Source organism: Strix aluco, chromosome 4, assembly GCF_031877795.1.
Source record: "Strix aluco isolate bStrAlu1 chromosome 4, bStrAlu1.hap1, whole genome shotgun sequence".
Lineage (NCBI taxonomy): Eukaryota > Metazoa > Chordata > Aves > Strigiformes > Strigidae > Strix > Strix aluco.
In genome coordinates, this window is record NC_133934.1 from 27,608,919 (window position 1) to 27,630,037 (window position 21,119).

The 21,119-nt window shown below is 41.2% G+C and overlaps 1 protein-coding gene across 5 annotated transcripts in view; it reads right to left on the reverse strand.

Annotated features, from left to right (window-relative positions):
* ATP8A1 (ATPase phospholipid transporting 8A1) overlaps positions 1-18,576 on the reverse strand; it is a 130,161-nt gene extending 111,585 nt beyond the window's left edge. For 4 of the 5 annotated variants that reach the window (XM_074822428.1, XM_074822426.1, XM_074822429.1 and 1 more), the window contains exons 1-4: positions 18,272-18,576; positions 7,722-7,836; positions 5,784-5,883; positions 3,159-3,257 (exon numbers count right to left, since the gene is read on the reverse strand). In XM_074822428.1, coding sequence (XP_074678529.1) covers positions 3,159-3,257; positions 5,784-5,883; positions 7,722-7,836; positions 18,272-18,320 — 363 coding nt within the window. In that variant the 5' untranslated portion in view covers positions 18,321-18,576. Of the gene's footprint in view, positions 1-3,158; positions 3,258-5,783; positions 5,884-7,721; positions 7,837-18,271 lie in introns of those variants that run through there. The other variant, XM_074822430.1, reaches the window with a different exon arrangement.
* Between the last annotated feature and the right edge of the window lie 2,543 nt (positions 18,577-21,119).

The window sequence follows — 21,119 nt, forward strand, 5'->3', positions numbered from 1 at the left end:
GGAACTGGGGTTGTTTAGTCTGGAGAAGAGGAGGCTGAGGGGAGACCTCATCGCCCTCTACAGCTACCTGAAAGGAGGTTGCAGAGAACTGGGCATGAGTCTCTTTAACCAAGTAATAAGCCATAGGACAAGTGGGAACGGCCTCAAGTTGCACCAGGGAAGGTTTAGACTGGATATTAGGAAGCATTTCTTTACAGAACGGGTTGTTAGGCGTTGGAATGGGCTGCCCAGGGAGGTGGTGGAGTCCCCATTCCTGGAGGTGTTTAAGAGTAGGGTCAACATAGTGCTGAGGCATATGGTGTAGTTGGGAACTGTTAATGTTGGGTTGATGGTTGGTCTGAATGATCTTCAAGGTCTTTTCCAACCTAGACGATTCTGTGATTCTGTGAAGTGGTCAACTTTCACAGGAAAAAAAGTACAGCTGTCAGTCAGCCAAATACTCCTGCATGATATAACCAGGAGGCAACATCAGATTTCAAAAAATAAGCAAATTGTTTTGTTTGGACTATGGTCTGTAAAACTCAGCTGTGCAAGTGAGAAATTAATAAAGTTAGCATCAGCTGTGTATACACACACACACACACAGAGCCTTTAAATTAGCAGCTAAGTTCTCCCATTCAGTTTCAACTAAGTACAGCAGGAATTAACTATGTCCTGAGGCAACATAAACGTAACAGAAAGAAAACCAGTATCTGATATGCCTTTAGGTATCTCTGTAGTATTTAGTCATCAGAACTTTATTGTTTTAGCTGATATATACAAAAAACCCTAAACCTTTTCCCTGTCTTCCCACACACACCAAACTGTACACTTCAAGTTGCAAAGAGCAAATGGTAGAAACGAATGACATAAAAGAAAAATGAGTGGATGAGATAATTTTAAAAAGGACACTTCGTACAGTAGGAGCAGCCTCAGTTTTATATTCGCCTAGACACTGACAGATGGTTTAAGTCTGTAAGCATTAACAGCAGAATGGTTAAAAATATCTGAAAGAACATGAATTGATTTTGTTTATGTAAAGAGAAAGCAACAAAGACACTTAAGGAGAAACTGACTATTGGGCAGCAAATACTAGAAATGCAAAATAGAACAAAAACATTTGGCGGAAACATCATTGCCTCTTGCAGGACCACTCAACTTTGTCACTCAGGAGCAACCCAGGGGGACAATATAACCTGCCTACCATCCACTCACAGAGGTAACTGAGGAGAAGATTGAGTTTACTGTTATCAGCAGGAAAGGCTGCCCAGTCACCCTCCATTTCAGAGCTTTGCAGCTCACTGCTCTTCCCCTTGATTATGTTTCTGCACATACGTTGCAATTCTGCTCAAACACAATAAATCTGATGCTGCCAGAAAGCCTACTATTTGTGTGCAGGGAAAGACTACATTACCTGCAACCTTTCCAAAAATTAAGAAAACAGCCCACAACATTTAAAAAAAAAAAAAAAAAAAAAAAAAAAAAGGAACATTACTCTTCTAGTAGACAAGGCAATCTGCCATATAATGATGTATCTAACATCTTGTCCTCCATATAACATTTGCAGAACTAAAACAGGAGAGGATGAACAAATTCTTAGCATCTACAGTGATTTGGTAAATGATCCAGACTAGTTCCTTAGAAACAAAAGTCATCTTCTGAAAGACTCAATTATGTTATGCAAATTAGAGAGACATGTTCTACCATATGGTTTCAGTGAAGAGCAGGCAGGAAGGTACTCAGAAAACCTCAACATCTTCTGTATGAAGTGAAACAGACCCTGGAAGTCCTTTCCATACCCACAAAATAGAAGAAGTCAGACTGGACACTTCCAAGTCATGACAATATCCCAGCTCTTTTAAAGTTTTCACTCAATGCAAGAAGAAAGCAAAACCACCACTACCACAAACACTGACTGGAGAGAGCCAAGGAAAATTTGGTGTAGGTGGGGGCACCTGCCTGACAAGGATAAGTGTTCCATGACTATTCCTGGCCATCAGACGTCAGCAGATCCCACTTAGCACCAAGACATAAAAGACTAACAATAAATTGCATTGGGCTAGACCAACAGGAAAAAATGAAAATGGCCTATTCCCCTTGCTGTCTACTAAACCATGCAATGTCACAACTGTGAAATCAAAGATTTTATGCATGTGACTTTAGAAACAGAGAGATGCATCAGATGCATTGACCTGGATTGGGACCTGGATTTGACAACTGGTGAAAATCCATTTTTAAAACCTTACAAATGGCACATCAGTGACCTGTACTCATTCATCTAAAATGTATTAAACCAAATAGATTACTATTCTAAACATACTAAAAAAGTGTCACATTATAATTATAGTAGCAAGTTAGAAGACACTTTTTAGAAAGGTCTAGGAATTTAGTCATGAAACAAAAATCCATCTAGTTTTGGGGATGGAGGACAGTGAAAATGCTTGAGACTATGCAGCCTCCTAGATCCTCAACTCTGAGTTCCTCAGGGCTTATCTTCTTTTTTAAAGGCACCTCAAATAAAGATGTAAAAATAAGAATCCTGGGAAGATTTTTTTTTTTTAAATCCTACCTTCTTCATGGACTGAACTAAAGCCAGAAGTTCTCACAATTTTTCTATAAAATGTTAGTCTAGTATCTCATTCACAGATTGAGCTTAAATCTAGCTCAGAAGTATCATTAGTGGGAGTAAAGGACTCTACTCCTGCAGAAAGGAAAAAAAGAGTATTTTTCTAACCAAATTAATACTTAGAAGTTATTTGGTTTTAAAATAGATTCCACTTGAGATGAATTCAGTAGCTTCCAATCTTCTTTTAGCAGAACCCTTGAGTAAACTGGCAGTATTCTGGACTTGACTGGCTTCTGTGGAGTCTTTGGTTCCAGTTCACACTTTAAAAATATTCTCGTACTTCATTAATGAGAAGTGTTTGAATAGAAGCCATCTATGTAATAAACACAACACTGTTTTACTACACTGTCACTTGTACATATAGTAAATACACTTTCAAATCATAACACCATATTCTAAAGATTTCATCTTCCGAAGTGCGTAGCTTTAGAAGCTTTCAAAAGCATCCAGAAGGCAAGAATGGTTCAACAGAGAATTATTCAACAAAATTTTTGTAATATAATCTATGAAAAATTTGTAAGCTATTTACAAAATATTGCTAGTAAATACTTACAATATCCTCTATTATCTCCTTCACTGCAGCTACAGCTAAAATAAATAAAAGAGGGACCAATGTTGTGTAACGGCCTGTTGGTGATACATCTGGTATTTGCTATTAAAAAAAAAGAAAAAGAAAAAATTTGTTTGCATTGCTGGTTGAAACACATTTTTAATACAAGAAGCAGTACTTTCTGTGCAAATATAGACAAGGCAACTGGATTCACTTTTAGACATGGTGCTGATTATTTCCAAGAGAGGATTACTGTCTTCAATTCAAAAGAAGCTGATACAATAAAACAACATTTGCATTTTAAATAGCAGTAACAGTGGAGTTACATTCAGAGGTTTCAGTGTCTGGAGAACATTCATCTTCCTTTTCTGTGTTTCAAATTAAAATATGTATTTACAAAATACAACTAACTTTTTCAGTTTAGATTTTTGTTAGAGTGGACACAAGTGCAAGGTATTTTTACTTCCTTACAGTTTTAATCTCCAAGAGATATTTTGTATCATAGTAGTTGTTAACTGACAAATTTCAAATATCTGCTTTCTGCCAGACTATTGGAAGAAACCCATTTTTGCTAAGCAGGTCTGGGCACAGATGATGCAAGCAAATGCATATGTAAAACAAATGCTGAGAACATGCAGCTACTTATGTGATATACATGGATAATTATTCATAATTATCTTTATATTGACTATAGTTGTTAATGGCAACATCGACGGGTGAGAGAACTGCTGCCTTAATAGACTTACAGAAGGTAATATGGGCCATATGACTACAATGAGATCTTTGCAAGAATAGATAGAGTACACTAACTAAACTGGTGCCTTAGCAGATATCCTCAATTTCTGAAAAACAGCCAATGTTATTTATGAATGATATACATTTCTTTTTGCTACCACCACATTGTGCATTTGAAAGAAAACAGGATGTTATATGTACATATGCTATGTTTCTTGGAGTAAGACCAATATAGATCTATTTTCCACGTTACGCTAGGCCACATTTTTCAAGCAATGATGTGGAAACCAGGCAGAAGGTTACTGTTGGGCAAGTACCTATGTATTGGCTACAAGAGAAAGGGATTTATCACTTCTCCAGCTATTCCTACCCTTTCTCTCCTCCCTACATGTATGATCAAACTTCCACATTCCAATTACAAATTATTTTCCAGGCAAAATATGAAAGCAAAAGGGGCACCAGCCTGTACCCTAGTTCCAATTACCCTGTATTTCTTACTCCTGCCACTGTGGTCTCACCAATAGTCTGATAGAAGACGGTGAACTTGTAAGTCCTCACATTCCACTTCCTCCACCCCAAACACCTACCTGCCAGCCTCTCACCCAGTCCTGCCAAGCCTCAAACAGCTTCTGAAACCTCACTAGCTTGATGTGCACAGTGGCACTGCAAGAAGTGCTACTGGACCACTGGATTAGCCTGAGATGCCAGGGCTGTTTATTAAGAAGTCACAGGTTTGCAGGCAGACAACATAATTAAACTCTGAACTTTAGATTTTTTACGCTTAGAAAACAGTATAAGCTACCTGTGTAGACATATCCTAAGAAACTGCTCCAAGCACTTAGAGTGGAAGCAAAGAAATCTGAGTAAGTACAGAGGAATCAACTTTTACTTGCTGAAACATCTGAAGTGAGGGAAGAAAAAGTACACATGGTAATATATGTACCATTATTTTAGTAATTTTTGTTTGCTCTGTCAATTCCTAACTCTATGATCTCTACAACAGGCAAATCAACACATTCTAAAACATGCACTAGAAATTATGCAGAAAATGTGTTTTTATCAAATATGATTAAGAATGCAGAACTAGCCAATGGTAATTATCACTGCACCTGCCCACAGTTCAATTTTCATTCATCATCAGCTATTGCATTAATAGAATACAAAACCCCACAATCTGCTTTATCAACTTGAATTAGTGCAAAATTAAAATATTCTGGTATATCTGCAAAATGTTATATACTTCTTCAAAAATGCCTCAGTAAGCTCGGTCAGGGATAGCCCTTTGCAAACATACTGAATGAAGCTGCAGTGGTCGTATAGAAAAGACTGTGTGCTTTCTTCCCAGCCAGCACAGTTAACCAGCTGGGATATGGGAAGTAGCTGCTATAGCACTGGATTCACCTGCTGGTTTTCTTCAATCTAGACTCAGTTTCAATCCTTCCAGCTACGCTTCAAGAATAAATAATCATTTCTCCTCAGCTGCAATTCCTACACCTCAAAACAGACTACAGGATTAAAGTTCATCAAGTTCGGTTTTTTAGGCAGTATCCTCCATTAAGAGAAATGCCAGCCACAGGTAACATTTTTCCATGTATGCAAGATATTTTTAAATGGAATTTTCCTGCCACACCAGTCTTTTTTCACCTGACACTACTTCAGCTATACTTAACCTGTTTTACAGGAAAACCTATGTGTGTATTGTGTTCTCTCCAAGGAGTAAAAAAACCCCAAACACCCAAATATTTATTAAAGGTATGTTTACACAATTCAGGTATTCTGCAAGGTTAACGAGTTCAGAAAGAACAGTAGACCAATCTCAGTATCTCTGCAAATGTCTATGGTATAAATGCTCTTAGCAAGTTTTAAACATAAGCATCTTCTTGTTGATCTTACCTGAAGTAATGCAATAAAAAGAAAAAATGCATTAGCAGCTCTTCTGAACTGGGAATAAAGGAACCTTGGCAGGAATGTGATTATGTTGTACTTTGCAGTGCTGAGAGAAAAAGACAAAAACAGGTGCTATTATTACAGTATGAAAAATTCTTCAAATGTATTCCTTCCCTCTCCGTTACACAAGCTTTCAAATTAAACAGAACCTTTTGTGACTTCTGTGCTAGCAAACAGATTTGTTTTGGCTAAAACAGAAACTGAAAGACTTACACAGACAGTCCTGCAGGCGACCATGAACCAGCTAACCCAGGGAAGCACTGCCACCCACAGAAACTGTCGCGAGCTTCCATGGTGAGGCAAGAAATTCCCTTGTCACCTCTGCCTGCTCTGTGGGAAGCAGTCAAGCCCTACTGCCACTCAGTGACAGGCAACGAGGAGAAGAAAAAAAATAAAGAGAAGCTAACAGTCAGGCAGTTGCACCACCGTGGAGGGAGCAGGTAGGGCAGGCCCCAGGCCCGCAGGTCTTGGGCCCAGAGAAGCATCCTACCCCACAAGCCATGGAATATGCTGGGCAGGCAACTGCGCAATGGCTCCAGTTCAGACAAAATTCTTGGGGAAAGACGTATAACAAGCCTAATGAGGAGGGTGCTAAATCAGAATTGAGGAGCTGTGGAGCTTCTGCGCTGGGTATGAGTTTGCACAATTCAATGCAAAAAGCCCCAACAACAGGATCAACTGAATTTAAATGGTGCATTTAAGAAATGATTAAAATTATAAAATTCTATTGAAAGATAAAAAAACTATATCCTTCACTAAATGGAAAGTTCACTTTTTTATTTTTAAACTGATAAATATTGGATATTAAGTGTAAGTTTTTGCTAAGCTGGAAGAACAGAATACAGTTTATCCTAGCGTAATGATCTCTGCAAAGCCATTATCACGGAATGTTTGAACTCCCAGTTCTTTGTCAGCCTTACATTTAAGAACAGACTGCTACCATCTAAGGTCCTAAAACAGTAAGAGTGAAAATAATCATGCCAAAAACTGAGAAGCTGAAGACTTGGAAGTATATTTTAACCCCTTCTAAAGTTAGTAATATTTAACTTTGCATAAACCAGTCAATTTAAATGTGGAATGAATATATTCTGCAAAAAGCTCAGCATTGTCAAGAAACAAAGGGAAAGACAGAAAAGGCACGTTGTGTACACAAACAAACAGCATTATAAAGTATCTCAAGTCCATGAAAAACTCCCACCATGTTATTCTCAATGTCTATAAAATTTCTGCATATATCAAAAGTATTTTCAGAAAAACATAGCTACTTGGGACAGGGATATCTTTGCTATTCATTTACTTTGAATTTTAACAACAGAATTGAGGATGTTTTCAGATCTAAATATACGTTATTTATGAGTATTCAGTGTATTACTTAAAATTCAATAAAAACTAACAGAGAAGCTGCACCATAAATCATCACCAGAGTCCTAAAGCCCAAACTCAAAATTAAAGCAACCACAGCATCTTTGTAGCTGGTTGACAGAGTTTCCAAAGCACCAGCAATGCCATGCTCAAGAGAAGTACATCTACATTGGCATCCAGCTACCAGACTTATATTCAAAGATGAACTAAACTTCAACTGAACTGAAAGCTGAAGAACAAATCCATACTTCAGGGGTATGCTGATTGTGCTGCTGTAAAGGCAACCCCTTCCCAATCCAGACCTTCCTCACCCCATCCTTAAAAATTTGGAAGGTCGCCTTTGTAATTGAAACAGCTCTGCTGCTCTCAGTCTGCTTCATTCCCCCCCTCCATAGCCTGAGACTGTAACTAGTGGTCAAAGGAAATGGCAGAAGTAGAATAAACAGTCTTTCCTTCATTTTTGCTATGCTATATGCAATGTTCTGAAATTCAGTATGTATCAACAAAAACACTAGCTAATACCTGACATGATTATTGCAGAATTTGGTTAGCTGGGGCTGATTGATGAATATAGTTCTCAGTTCCTCTTGATCAGCTAGAGAAGTTTTCTCTGAAACATCATCTGTCTTCTCATAGCCTGTAAAAACACAGCATGATTTTCCATATAAATAGATATACACAAGATTCAAGGCACTTCATGACAAAAAAAGACATCTATTGTGATTGTGAACTCATTGCATTTGCCATTTCTCACAATAACAAGTAATGTTCATTTAAAAACAAAAAGTTTCAGTCTTTTAAAAAATTTTAATTAGATATGAAGATAAAAGGTATATAGTCAATATGGTCTGTATATATGATAATGAATAATAACTGTAAATCTGCTGAATTCATGAGTATGCTTAAATAGCTTGTGCCACTTCATGGCAATATGAACTATGGTCCACTGATTCATTAGAATCCAGAAGTGAGTATACAAAAAAAACCCCACGTTAATTTTTCCACCTCTCCCAGCTTGATCTTGAGTTAAAAACCTGCAAAATTCTGGAAATTACTTCCAGTACTGAGGTAAACGTTTTAAAAGAAAGACACCAAGAGAAATATATGAATGCTAACATAAGAAAAAAAGTAAGAAGTTCAGGAATATAATTCAGAGCAACATGTAACGAAAAAAGTTCTCTGACAAATAAGCATTACACATCAGAAGATCTTTATATTGTACAGAGATCATTCAGCAGATCAGTTTCAAGTTTTGCATGTCAAAATTTAACATTGGTCATTGCTGAGTTTACAGGGAAGACAAATATTTAAAGGGATATTTACTATAACCTTTATACAATTCATTTAAAACTACTTAATCTGTGTTCCTGCACTATGTCTGCCCAATATACACATAACACACTTTCCCCTTTGTGCTTCTTTTAAACTAGTGTTACACACATGCACACATCCTATAGTAGTGTAACAATCAGGAGTTTGCAAAAGAACACATAAATACATAAATTTCTTATAAAAACTTTATGAAAATTTAACCATTAATCTCAATGGTAGAAAAAGGGTTTACCAATAGGATGTCTGAACAATGAAATTAAATACAAAATCATGTGTCTAGTATAGCTACATTAAATCAAAATGATTCTATTTGTTTGCAATTCTATTTGTTTGCACAATCACCTGTTCTGAGAAGGACTCATTGAAAATTCATTGTCACAATTAAAACGAAGCAGACACAGGAAACCAATGTAAGCAAACATAGAAAACTAATGTAAACTACCCTACAGTGAGATCAGTTATATTCTTCCAGTTCTCAGGAACTACCTCCAGATCGTCATGACCTTTCAAACATAACCAAGAGTGGCCTAACAGTGAGACCTGCCAGCTACCACTGCACTCGTGAATGTATCTGATCAAATCCCATGGACTCATGTATTCCTAGTTTTAAGTGTTCCCTAACCTGGTCCTCGCTCCAGGCTTTCCCACTGGTATCAGGAACCTGCGGTTCCTCAAGCTGATCTTATCAGTAGAGACCAAAGTGAAGAAGGCTCCAAGTACTGCATCCTCTTCTGTGTCCTTGGTCTCCAGGTTCCCTGTCCCATTCAGCAGCAGGCCCACACTTTCCACAGTCATCATCTCCATGCTGTTACATCTGAAGGAGAACAAGAAGGGCTTCTACAAGTTCTTGACTGGATTAAACCCCAGGTGGCTTTGGCTTTGCTAACCCCAGCCTTCTATACTCCTCTTCAGTCACCTCTCCTTACTTCCAGCTCTTGTATGTCCCCTTTTTACATTTGAGTTTTGTCAGGGGCTTCTTGTTCATCCATGCAGCTCTACTGCCACCATTGCTTGATTTCTTGCTCATTGAGATGGACCAATCTTCAGCTGGGAGGAGGTGATCCTTGGAAAGCAAGACCACTAAGTGTTTGTTGGTTAATGGGATACCATTCCTTCACCTGGTACAAGCTTTCTGCATGACACTAGCCAAATTATTCCCAGAGAAGGAACATCAGCATATTCTTCATTTTGTATGGGCTTAACTTGAAATGGTATTATTAGAGTTACAGACATTCTCAGTACCTGCCTCCACTAGTCAGTGAAAGCTAAGCTTTGTGTATATTCTCCTATAAACTATGAGGAATTTTGTACCAACCTGTATCATACTTTTATCTGTAAAAGGGGATACCAATGTATTCTCTCTCAAGACTTTTCACTAACGTTTTGTCAATCACTCAGTGATTACAATGATGATCACAGGCCTAAGTAGTCTATTCAGGCTGGAGCTTGTAAAGTAAAACACAGGTGTGGCATAAATCAACCACCAAAAAGTTATAAAACAGTAACAATCTCTGTGTGTATAGCTTCTTGTTGAATAAGCACTGTTCATTTTGTAAGCCAAATGAGAAAGATACATGGAAAAAAATTATGTTAGCATGCAACTGAATTCATCATGAATGCACGTCAAAGATAATTAAGGCTGTACATGAGAACTTAAAGCTTATTTCTAGCACATTCTATAAATCCTTACAAACAGGTTATGCAAAATCCAAGTCATCCTCCAGTTCACTGCCCACTACTATTATATCAGAACATATATTTCAGACACTACCTTGCAAGGTCAAGTCTCCACACACTGTGCAAAGACTTAGCAGAAACTTGTCATTTCATGCCATCTCCCATTCAGAATTCACAGATTCCATTACAATGCAGAAATCCCCACTACTACATTCTTCCACTGCATTTTCTTTACTCCCTTCCTTCCAGCTTCCCCAGTGAAAGGCACACATCCAACAAACTTCTATTCAAATTTCAGTATGTATCTCCAAAAGACCCTTCAGAGGAACGGCAGCCAGTCTAACAGACTGGGCTCACCTGAACAAGTGTTCACACAATACTCCTTGACTCAGGAAACCACATGGGCACACGTGGCAGACTAAGCATGCCATTTCCTATTCTTGTCATTACCTTTCCTTGGAGTGACAACCATCGCACAACTGGCTATACACGACCTCCAGCACACAACTCTGTTAAGTGTGTATCCCTTCAACACAACTGGATACAGGCAGATCTTCAAGATGACTAGGTTTTCAGCCAAGCCACAGGTGCACATCCAATCACATGTTTATACCTGACTGAGCCCAAAGCCATCACACAGCAAGCACACCTTCGTTCCGGGTGTAGGACATTTACTTTCCAGTTGCTTGATGAAGGAGCAAACATGAAATATGGTTCCTGTGAGAGCACATGGATGGAAAAGTTGGAAACTATCATGTTAAAATACCAACCTAGCCTAAGTTCAGGAAATAAAGAGTTTGCATATACTACCTTAATTTTAAGGCATTTGTTATAAAACATGCCAGTATAAGTCTTGAATACTGACAGTGATAGAGTTAAAGCAAATGTTAGCAGGCATTAAACACTATATATTACCTATTTGTTAAAAGAGACTGTGAAACTATAGACATTTATTTTCATATATCAGTATTACAGCATTTATTTGTCCTCCTTTAATCAAAATGACAGCAAAAAGGTGCTGAAGAGCTTCATAAACATTCACTGCCTCACTTCCTACTACCTTGAATTCACTATTTTAAATTTTCACTTGAAAAGCAATCTTAGGAGTTACATTCTGAGCCTCACATGTAGCCCTCTATACTCTGCAGCTTCAGTAAAACCAGCTCTCCTGCCCTAGGTGCATTATACTACCCTGAAAGCTTTAAAGGTTACAAATGTTCCATCACCTCCCTGCCTAAACTTTAGAATACAGTCACTTAAAAGTACACAGACTACGCAGAGCTCAGTATCAAGGTGATACAATTTTTCCTCCGTGTTTGTCTATAGATGTATATACATAAAAGTATCTAAAAGCTTACACGTTACCAAAGTTAATATGTTGTCTCAAATGGTAAGTATGCTTAATTTAAATGAATAAGATGTTTTACAAGCAACAAGAGACATAAAATATTCTTTGAAATGCTCTGCTTTCATATACAATTATCAGTAAGAACGTTTAAAACAAAAAAAACTAATTCAGCACTGGCTACAGAGCTTCTACATCCTACCCTCCTCACAATGCCATGTCTTTAAATATCCGTATACCACTCTTTGCAACAATACCATTACGTCTTGCTTGCATTATCTACCCAAGAACTTCAGCCAAGAGTCAGCACACCTGAGTTTCAGCTCCTCTGCTGAAATGCATCTATCCTGGCTTGCTAATAGATACCCAATGCCTGGCCAGAAATTGGGCACACTCTTCTTGCCAGGTAGCTGCTGATTTTCAGAACTGCCTGAGGTCAAAGAGAACTCTTGTCTACACAGCTGCAAGGCAAGCCAAAGGTCAGGCACTGCTGCTGGGCTCTCAGCATGTCAAATGTCTTCAAGGGACACTATAGTGCCCTGGTCTGTGTGCTGGGCAGACCTACCCTACAACAGGGGTTTTGTTTTGTTTTTAAAGTCTATATATTACAGTTTGTAAGTGAAATATCCCACTAATTTGTCAGATATAGGACCATATGTTCATAGGTATCACTTTGAGCATGGCTGGGAGTTCCCCACAATGCATTCACTAGAATTGCAACTAAAATATCTATTGCATTCCCAGGGTTTGTTTGTATTCTGCATCTTCAGAAAACTATCATAAAGCATTTCCAATTTGTGCCATGTCTCGCCCACACCCATCTAGCATAAACAGATTAAATCATCAAAAGCTTTATTTAATTATATCCATTCTTTCAAATACAACCTGCAAGGAAATCTTCAATTTGTTTTATTTACATAAGGTGAGTAAAGAATTTGACATCAACTGGTTGGTACTCAAATGACTCAAAATAACGTCAGGAACTAAAATGAAAAAAGGGATATACTTTTCAACAAGGATGGATGTTAAACGCTGTGGTAGTTTGTACATTCATTTGAAATGCCTACCAATCTATATCTGAGAGGACAGAAATCAAGACTGCAGATTTGTGCCACTATTACAATCGCTGATGTAATCTGGTACCTTACAGGAAATCACATCTAAGATGCGTATCATTTCAACTATTCACTTTCAAATATAAGTAGGATATCTATCAAACCACACTTGCAAACCTGAGTCTAACTGCATTACATTACGCCCTGACTTTTAAGAGCTACCCTATGAAATTTTAAAAACCAAAGATAACCTAAGAAAAAGTCTCACATATCAGTGCAGCAGGTCTACATAAAAGTTCACCACTTCACAAAAAAGAAGCTACTAAGTGCTATATTTCTTCCTCCAGAAGAGTGAGGATCTATTGGCATCAAGCCAATTTGTATGAACTCAGCCTATTAATCAAATAAGCAGAGGCCAGTCTGTCACAAAAATATTGCCTACAAGTAATCACAGGAACAATAAAAGCATACCCATACTTGAGAATGGAAGGGAAATTTCACCAGATCATCTCTTGGTGAAAGTAGCTACATTTTTGATGAAGGAGTGTTTGAGAAGATGCAAAAATTGAAGAGTTGGTTGCCCTTCTGTAATCCATTAGAAGGTTCCAAGACAACAGAAGAATGCTGACCCAAACATTCAGAAAGTTGACAAAGACAAAAATATAAAACCTGAAGTATAGAATCCAGACAGGAAGGATAAAAACTCACAAAACATGCACAAACAATAGCAAAGCATCTGCTGTTACAAAATCTGATTACAAAAAAATAGTGTGAAGAATGAGAGTAAGAATTTAAGATGAAACATTCTACTCTTTTTTTTTTTTAAAAAAAAAGTGCAGTTATTGCTGTGTTACAGGTATTAAACTGATGTTCACCTAACTTACTTGTTTGTTCATTGCACTAACCTGTCAGAAAGGCTTCATTCCAGGGCTTAAAAGTAGCATCACTCTTTCTGGCCTAAAGGCCACAACAATTTAACATCACAACAAACTCTGAACTACCTCTTAGTAACAATTTTGAAGCCTTATATATATATAACAAAACAGCAATTATCACACTTCAGACAGGAACTGTGATGCTGTACTAGTAAGACCTGCCATTCAGAATGTAGAATGAATACATTCCAAGACTTTTCTTCTTCTGCTGTGCTTGCAACATTGCTGATATTTAACCAGAGTTGAACTGATATTTGACCACAGCTGAATTATCAGACAGATTATATGACATACATATTTACATGTCACCACTGACAGAAAGGCATCTGACTTTAAAAAACTTGTAAGTCAGCACTTTAAAAATAATAGAAAATGCCAACACATCATTACTACTCTGACAATTTATGACATAGCAATGGCAAGTTTCAAAACTAATTTCCTCTTAATACTCAGAATCACACTTTCTGATAATACATTTTGATTGTTTTACTATTTTATGTCACTACAGGGCCAAAACCATTAAGACTGTGCTTTGATATCAATGGAATGCAACTATTACCCTAAACAAAAAGTTCATTTACAAAGCTGTCGCATATACTAGAATGACTGTACATAATATTTTGTTCTGCACTCTGAAAGTTATTTGCTAGAAGAACACAGAACCTGGAAGTTACTGTCCGATAAGCACAAACCACCACAAATTTTAAAGTCCCCCAGTAAGTTAACTGAGGCTTTGGTTCAGGATTTCCTTTAACCTGTGTCCAAAGTCAAAGAACAGACCTGCTCCTACAGGTCCATGTCTTTCCTGTGCTGAGGACTCCAGAGCTGGATGCAGTACTCCAGGTGGGGTCTCACCAGAGCGGAGTAGAGGGGCGAATCCCCTCCCCTGGCCTGCTGGCCACGCTTCTTTTGATGCAGCCCAGGATACAGCTGACCTTCTGGACTGCAAGTGCACATTGCCAGCTCATGTCCAGCTTTTCATCCACCAGTACCTCCAAGTCCTTGGCAGAGCTGCTCAATCCCTTCATCCCCCAGCCTGTACTGATACCAGGGGTTGCCCTAACTCAGGTGCAGGATCTTGGCCTTGTAGGACCTCATGAGGTTTCACATGGACCCACTTCTCCAGCCTGTCAACGTCCCTCTGGATGGCATCCTGTGCCTTGGGCATGTCGACCTCACAACTCAGCTTGGTGTCATCTGCAAATTTGCGCATGGTGCACTTGACCCCTCTACGTCACTGATGAAGAAGGTATTAAAGTCATCTCATCTTGCACAAGTTCAGCTTCACCTAATTTTCATATAGGCATTTACCTCCACTAATATAAAGAACTAGTTATTACCTACTGTCATTGCTAGGCAGCACCATGGCACCTCACATTTCTACCCTTTCTCAGTGACCTTATATAGTTCACTGAACTCCACCAACACACAGAAGAAAAGCATTAATCTTCAGGAGAATCCTAGTAAGAACTCTCAACCACAATTCCACTCTCCCAGAGTCTCTCAAAAGAAACAAAACACTTTGAATGATTCCATTTCATAGTATTTCATGGATGTATATATTAACTGTGTAATTATATATAGCTAAAACAACCATAGCTAATTACTGTATTTAATAAGGCTAGATGTAGACTACACTACTCAAAGATTCCCCATGTGTTTTGCAACTGCAGAATACTTGACACCAATGCTATTTCTACAGCACCAAATGTCTGAAGCCCCGGCAGGATTCTGAACTCAGGTTACTGGTGGTAAAAACACAGGTAGAGATTTGCTAAATTCATTTAGGAGGGCCATGTCTCCATACCAGACTTTATTGGTACACATACCACTTTAGAACTGCTGTGTTTCCTATGCTTGTGGTGAACTGCAGGTGTTCCTCTTCGCAACAGGAATAACAGGCACAAAATTCTATTTAAAAAAGATTCTAAGCATGCCTGGTTATCTTTTATCAGCCATGAAGAACACGAGAACCTGCACAGGTTTAGAAAAGTGCCATGAAAATAGTTTCTTTTTAAACAAATTCCTTTCTCTATGCAGGTAGCATGTTGTCTTACAGATGTTAAAACACCTACAATTTTTATTTTGTAATAATTTACAGACTGTAGTGTCAATTCCTCTGTGTGACTGCTAGACCAACGCTTGGGAATGACAGCTGTGTGCACTGTCCTGACTGTTCTGATTTAGTTTCATTTGAGCACAACAGTTGATTTTCTCTAACAACAGTATTACTATCTCTTCATGTCAGAGAGAGCTTAGTTCTGAGATGTCAAGACAGTCCAGACTGATAAGGTAGCTCATGATCCATGGAAAAGGTCTCTGAAGCAGAAATTAGTTGCTGCAGTGAGAGAAAAGAAAAATTATGTTTTAACCCCAAAGATACAATAAAAACCAAACAACCTAGATTAAGGGATGTAACATGAAGCTTGTCTACCAGATCCCCACAAGTCTTCGGCTGCTCTAAGGGATGGTCCATGCCCCAACAGCACTTACGTAGGCTGCTGTTTGTGATTACAGCAGTGCCAGAGACTTCCAAAGACCACACAGGGACGCTGCCAATAACAAGAATTTCCTACTCTGCACTGTAGGTAGGACTTTGGCGGAGGTCTCAGAAGGCAGTCTTATCATCACTTTGCACAGCGCTTATCCAAGAGGCTCCTGTGAAGGCCAGAGCTAGGGTTTTATGGTTCCTTTATGTCACTCTCAAATGCTAGGGATGAGACCCACACTGCAGAACTCTGGAGTTCTCTTTTAGAAAACAGTAACATTTACTTATGAAGAACTGTTTACAAATGCCAGGCACACAATCCAAATGTGTGGACTAACTAGATTGGAAGCCATTATCTCAAAAAGAAAAAAGGAAGTACAAGACTCATTGAAATTGTTTTCGTTGTGAATGAACTGAGTATAAACAAACTGAACTGAACATAAATAAAATGAACTAGTAAGCATCGCATTAATCTAAGAAAACAGTACAGTTTTTTGATGATTTTTCTTTGGGTAGTAGTATATATAGTACAGTATGAGTCAATAACATCATTGCTATGATGAAAAACTATCATGTCACTTTCCAAAAGTTGTTTCTTAAAAGAAGGTTCATACCTATTTTCAGTCCTAAAGAAAGTATTTTTTTATGAAACCTCTTAAACCCTGTATTCAACTGTTTTACAGTCATCCAACCTTGAACACTATTGAAATAAGCTACACTTTTTTCCTTTTACTGCATCTGCACATCTTAGACATTCACCTTTAGAGAACACCATATTTGTTCATTTAATAACCATTAAGGTTCCTGTAATTAGATCATTTTAAAGAGAGCATCATTTTTTTCAGTTTATTTGTGCTAAGCTTGCAGTGAAAATCAACTGTCTGGAAAAGAATGGCTGGAAAAGAACTGAAATTAAGCACTGAAAATTTAGACATTTAACATATGTGTCTTATCACTGTGGGTAGAGCCGCACGGCTGCTCTGGCTGTAAACGCATTTCAAACGTGTCCCTGGAAGGGTGTACCTTCTTCCCCTCTCAGAAAGCTTTATTCTTCTAGTTCTTGGCCAGCTAACATTTCCCAGGTAGAGGCAGAGCCAGACCTCCCACAGACCCACTTTTGGGGGAGGAAGGCATGTAACACGGGAGAAACAGAAAAGAACACCAAGAGCTTACATCCAATCTATGTTCCTTCATGTCCTCCTAGCACACAAAAAAAATAAAAACCCTTTGTTTGGAAGAAGAAAGAAAGATACAGGGAGAAAGTTTCTACTCCCTTATATAGCCAAACAAAGCAAAAAATAATCAGCCTGATGTAATGGTTTAAGCGCAAAAACTTTCAGACAAAGGGCTAAGACCCGCACACCTGCCTCAGGGAGTATGCGTCATTACAGTGACACTGCTGTCATCACCCACAGCAACTGAAAATCATAAGCTGTCCCAACAGACTGCTGCTTTGGTATCAGAGGTTTCAAATTTTACTTTTGCATGCAATATATATATGACATTAAGGTAATTTCACTGCAGTGATTCTTTTTAGAAAGCAGTTCTTGACGTGTCGTTATCCGAAGGCTGAGCAACCCTAACCCTGAGTTAGGCATGAAACAGCAGCACGGTCTGAAGCGTTCCGGCACGTTCCCCGTACCAGAACCGTTTACCTGTGACGACCAGCGTACACTTACAGACTACACCTAGAAGCGGTACCCCGACTTACTCCCGGGACGACCATCCCAGGCCTTGAGCCACCGCCGCCTCGCCCCTCCGCCGCTCGGGACCGGCGGGCCGTGCAGCCACACACACCGGGGGAAACAAAACAACCGCTCGCCCTGAAGCGCTGCCATCGCTGACGCGTGAACCACTGCCCGGGGGCTCACCACCCCCCGGCAGACAACGGGCAGCCATACCCACGAGACCGCCCGGAGCACACCACACCACCGGCAACGCTCACGCCCAGCGCGGCGCCCGATGCGCGGCCGTGGCAAGCGCCCGCCGCCTCAGCCCCGCCGGGGGTGGGGCGGGGGGGCACGGCGCGACCGGAGGCCGCGGTGAGGGGCGGCGCGGCGGGCGGCGCTGCAGCAGCTGGCGCGATACCGGGTCCCGCCGCCTCGTCTCCCCGCCGCCCCCTCCCGGCCAGGCGGCGCAGACCCCGCCGCGGCTCCGCGCCGGAGGGTCGCGGAGCCCCGGCCGGGCTCCCCCCGTCCCTCCCTGCGGACGGGGAGAGGCGGGCGCCGGGCGGCACTTACCCTCTGCACGGGAGCGGATCTCGGACACCGTTTTCTGCACCGCCGGCATCGCCGCCGGGCGGGGAGCGGTGGCGCGGCCGACTCCTCCCGCGCGCCCTGCACCTGCCGCACGCCGGAGCGCGCCCCGCGCCGCAGCGAGCCCCGGGGCGAGGGCGACGGGTCCCGGCAGCAGCAGCAGCAACAGCAGCAGCAGCAGCAGCAACAGCAGCAGCAGCAACAGCAGCAGCAGCCGCGGCGGCGGCGGCACCGGCAGCAACGGGACGCGGCGGCGGCTCCTCCTCCGGCAGCCCGAGGCGGCAGCTCGCGCCCCGGCTGCGCCTCCCTCCGCTAGCGGCGCCGCTCCTAACTGACAGCCGCGGCGCCAGTCGCCTGCCCCCTCCGGAACCTACCAACTCCGCCCCCCCTCCCCGCCTCCTCGTCCCGCCGCCATCTCCCGCCACCCCCGGACTCAGGCTGTGCCGGGCCGCTACGCCTAACAGCGCACCGGCGCTAGGGACGGTTTATGTCCCGCTGCTGGAAGGAGCGAAGGGTTTCCGATGTGCCCCCCACCCCGTGACGCGAGGGGAATGGAACGCGCCGAGCCCCGGGCCACTGCCCGGCATTAGGGGCGGGCGGGGGGATGACCCCCGGAGAAAGGCGGCCGGTGCCTCCGTCCCCGGCAGCCGGGGCGGTGGAGCTCAGCCTCGGCGGGGCGGGCAGCGGTGGGGGCCGGGCGGGGCGAGGTGGGCTGCGGAGGGCGGCGACCCTCGGGTGGACGCACGCTTGTGGGGCGGTGCGGCCAGTGCAGCGCGGCGGCCTGGACAGGACAGGTCGGGGGCGGAGGGCCTTGTTCATCTGCAGAGGGGGCTCCTGCCGTGCCTTGGTCTCTCAGGCGGGTTAGCGAGGTGTAAAGGGAGCGAGGGGCGGCGTGGGGGGCGGGAGGCGTTCGTCCGGAGAGGGAATTTGAAACGTTGCTCTCAAGCCCTCGTTCAGGGGGATAGAGGGTTGGTGCCGCTCTCTGCTTGACAGGCAGCTCTCAAACTCTCGCCCAGTTTTTTATTTTTAATTTCTCATAAGTCAGAGTGCTGCAGATTGACAGCCCTGAGTCAGTGTGAATCCAGGCTCTCCTCTTGTGTGGGCTGGTGGAAAGGAGGTCCCAGCTGCAGATGCCTCGGGCTGAAGCAGCAGCGGCAGTTTTACTCCTAGACGTGACACTTGGGTGACTGCAACAGGCTGAGCAGTGTGTCTCTGGCATGTTGTCCCTACATCTCGGTAAAAACAGCCACAGCAAAAACAGGATGGAGATGAAAATAGGTGATAGGATTTGGAGGTAGGTCTTCTTGATGTAATTACGTTTTGCATCCATTTCAGTCAGGCATAGAGCATTCTGACTGCCTAGAGGACGATGGAAGTTATGAAATAGAATAAAGCTACTGTTGTCCCATGAATCTTGAGAGGATTTGAGGCTGACATGTTCACTAAAGGCCACCATTGTGTCCTCCAGAAAATACATAACACTGTCAGATTACAGATGTGGGATTGCTGCAGATTTCTTTACAGAGCATACATCCATGGCATGAGAAAATAAGATATATCTAGTCTTAATAGCAACACAGTCTTTTTGTTTGATAAAATTGTATAAATTTAATCTGTGTAAATCGATCGGGCAGCACGTCATTCATGGAGAAAAGTGAACCAAGAATTTGTTTTTCTTAAATGCTGAGCTCAGCTACCAGGAAAGAGGAATACTTTGCTTCACAAAAGACTACACTGGGAAATAAATGCAGCTTTTTTTTTTTTCAAGCCATGGGCCAGAAAACCTCCTGGAGACTCCTCTCCAAAGGAGAATGCTCTTCTGCATCATCCTATGCAGCAATCTGTGGGTTGTTTGTGGTTTTGTTTTTGTTTGTTTTTTTGGGTTTGGGGTTTTTTTTGCTGAACCAGAAACAAAGATTGTAGAAAGATCTCTCTTCATGATTTTTTAGTGGAGAAACAAATGCGTGGAAGGAACATGCACTGCTCATCCAGTTCTAAGAAATACTCAGTGTAGGTCAGTCAGCCGTGGGCAGAGGCTTGGCCAATGCATTACTTTCTCTAAGAAACAGCTTTTAGTTTTCTGTTGAGATTCTGTTGAAGCCTGACTGAAGCAGTCATTTATGAGACTCAACATATATATAACCCTCCCAGCATAAATAGGACCCTTTCATGAAAAAGGATTTTGCGTGTGGGGTTTTTTGCAATCATAGCAGCTACACTATTGTTAAAAGACTGCAACCAGACTGTGAAACTCACTATAAATTTATATGCATGCCAGTCAACATGCATTTTCCCCCAAATCACTGCAATGCTTGTGACAAATAGGATTGTCACTTAAATCCACTTTTAAATCCCATTTTATGTCTGAACTTTTTTTTGGCTGCAAGATCCTTGGCAAGTGGTGCTTATTACCAATGCCTTTGGGCAATTGGAATTTTACCCACTTGAGCAGAGAAGATGCTAAAATAATGCTGCCAAGTGCTGTTTAAAATTGTGAATAGTTATTTTACAAACAAGACCACTGTCCACATCACAAAACAGCACAGCAACAAAATCAGTAGCTGTATTCCTGGTATACTTTTGTGTACTCTGAGTTATTGTGAATGCTTAATATCCCCCCCCTTTTTTTTTGTTTTTAAGAAAAAGCCTTTTTTGAGTTTATAGTACAATTAATTTTTGAAAAAAGATAAGGAATAAGGTTTTATTAAATCTTACCATCACTTAATAAATTCTCCAGTTTTTATTCTACAAAGCCTCGATGGTAAGCTAAACACATTTAACCATTTAGTTACACAACAGACAGTTCATCCAGATGTCCTCCAAATGTAGGAAA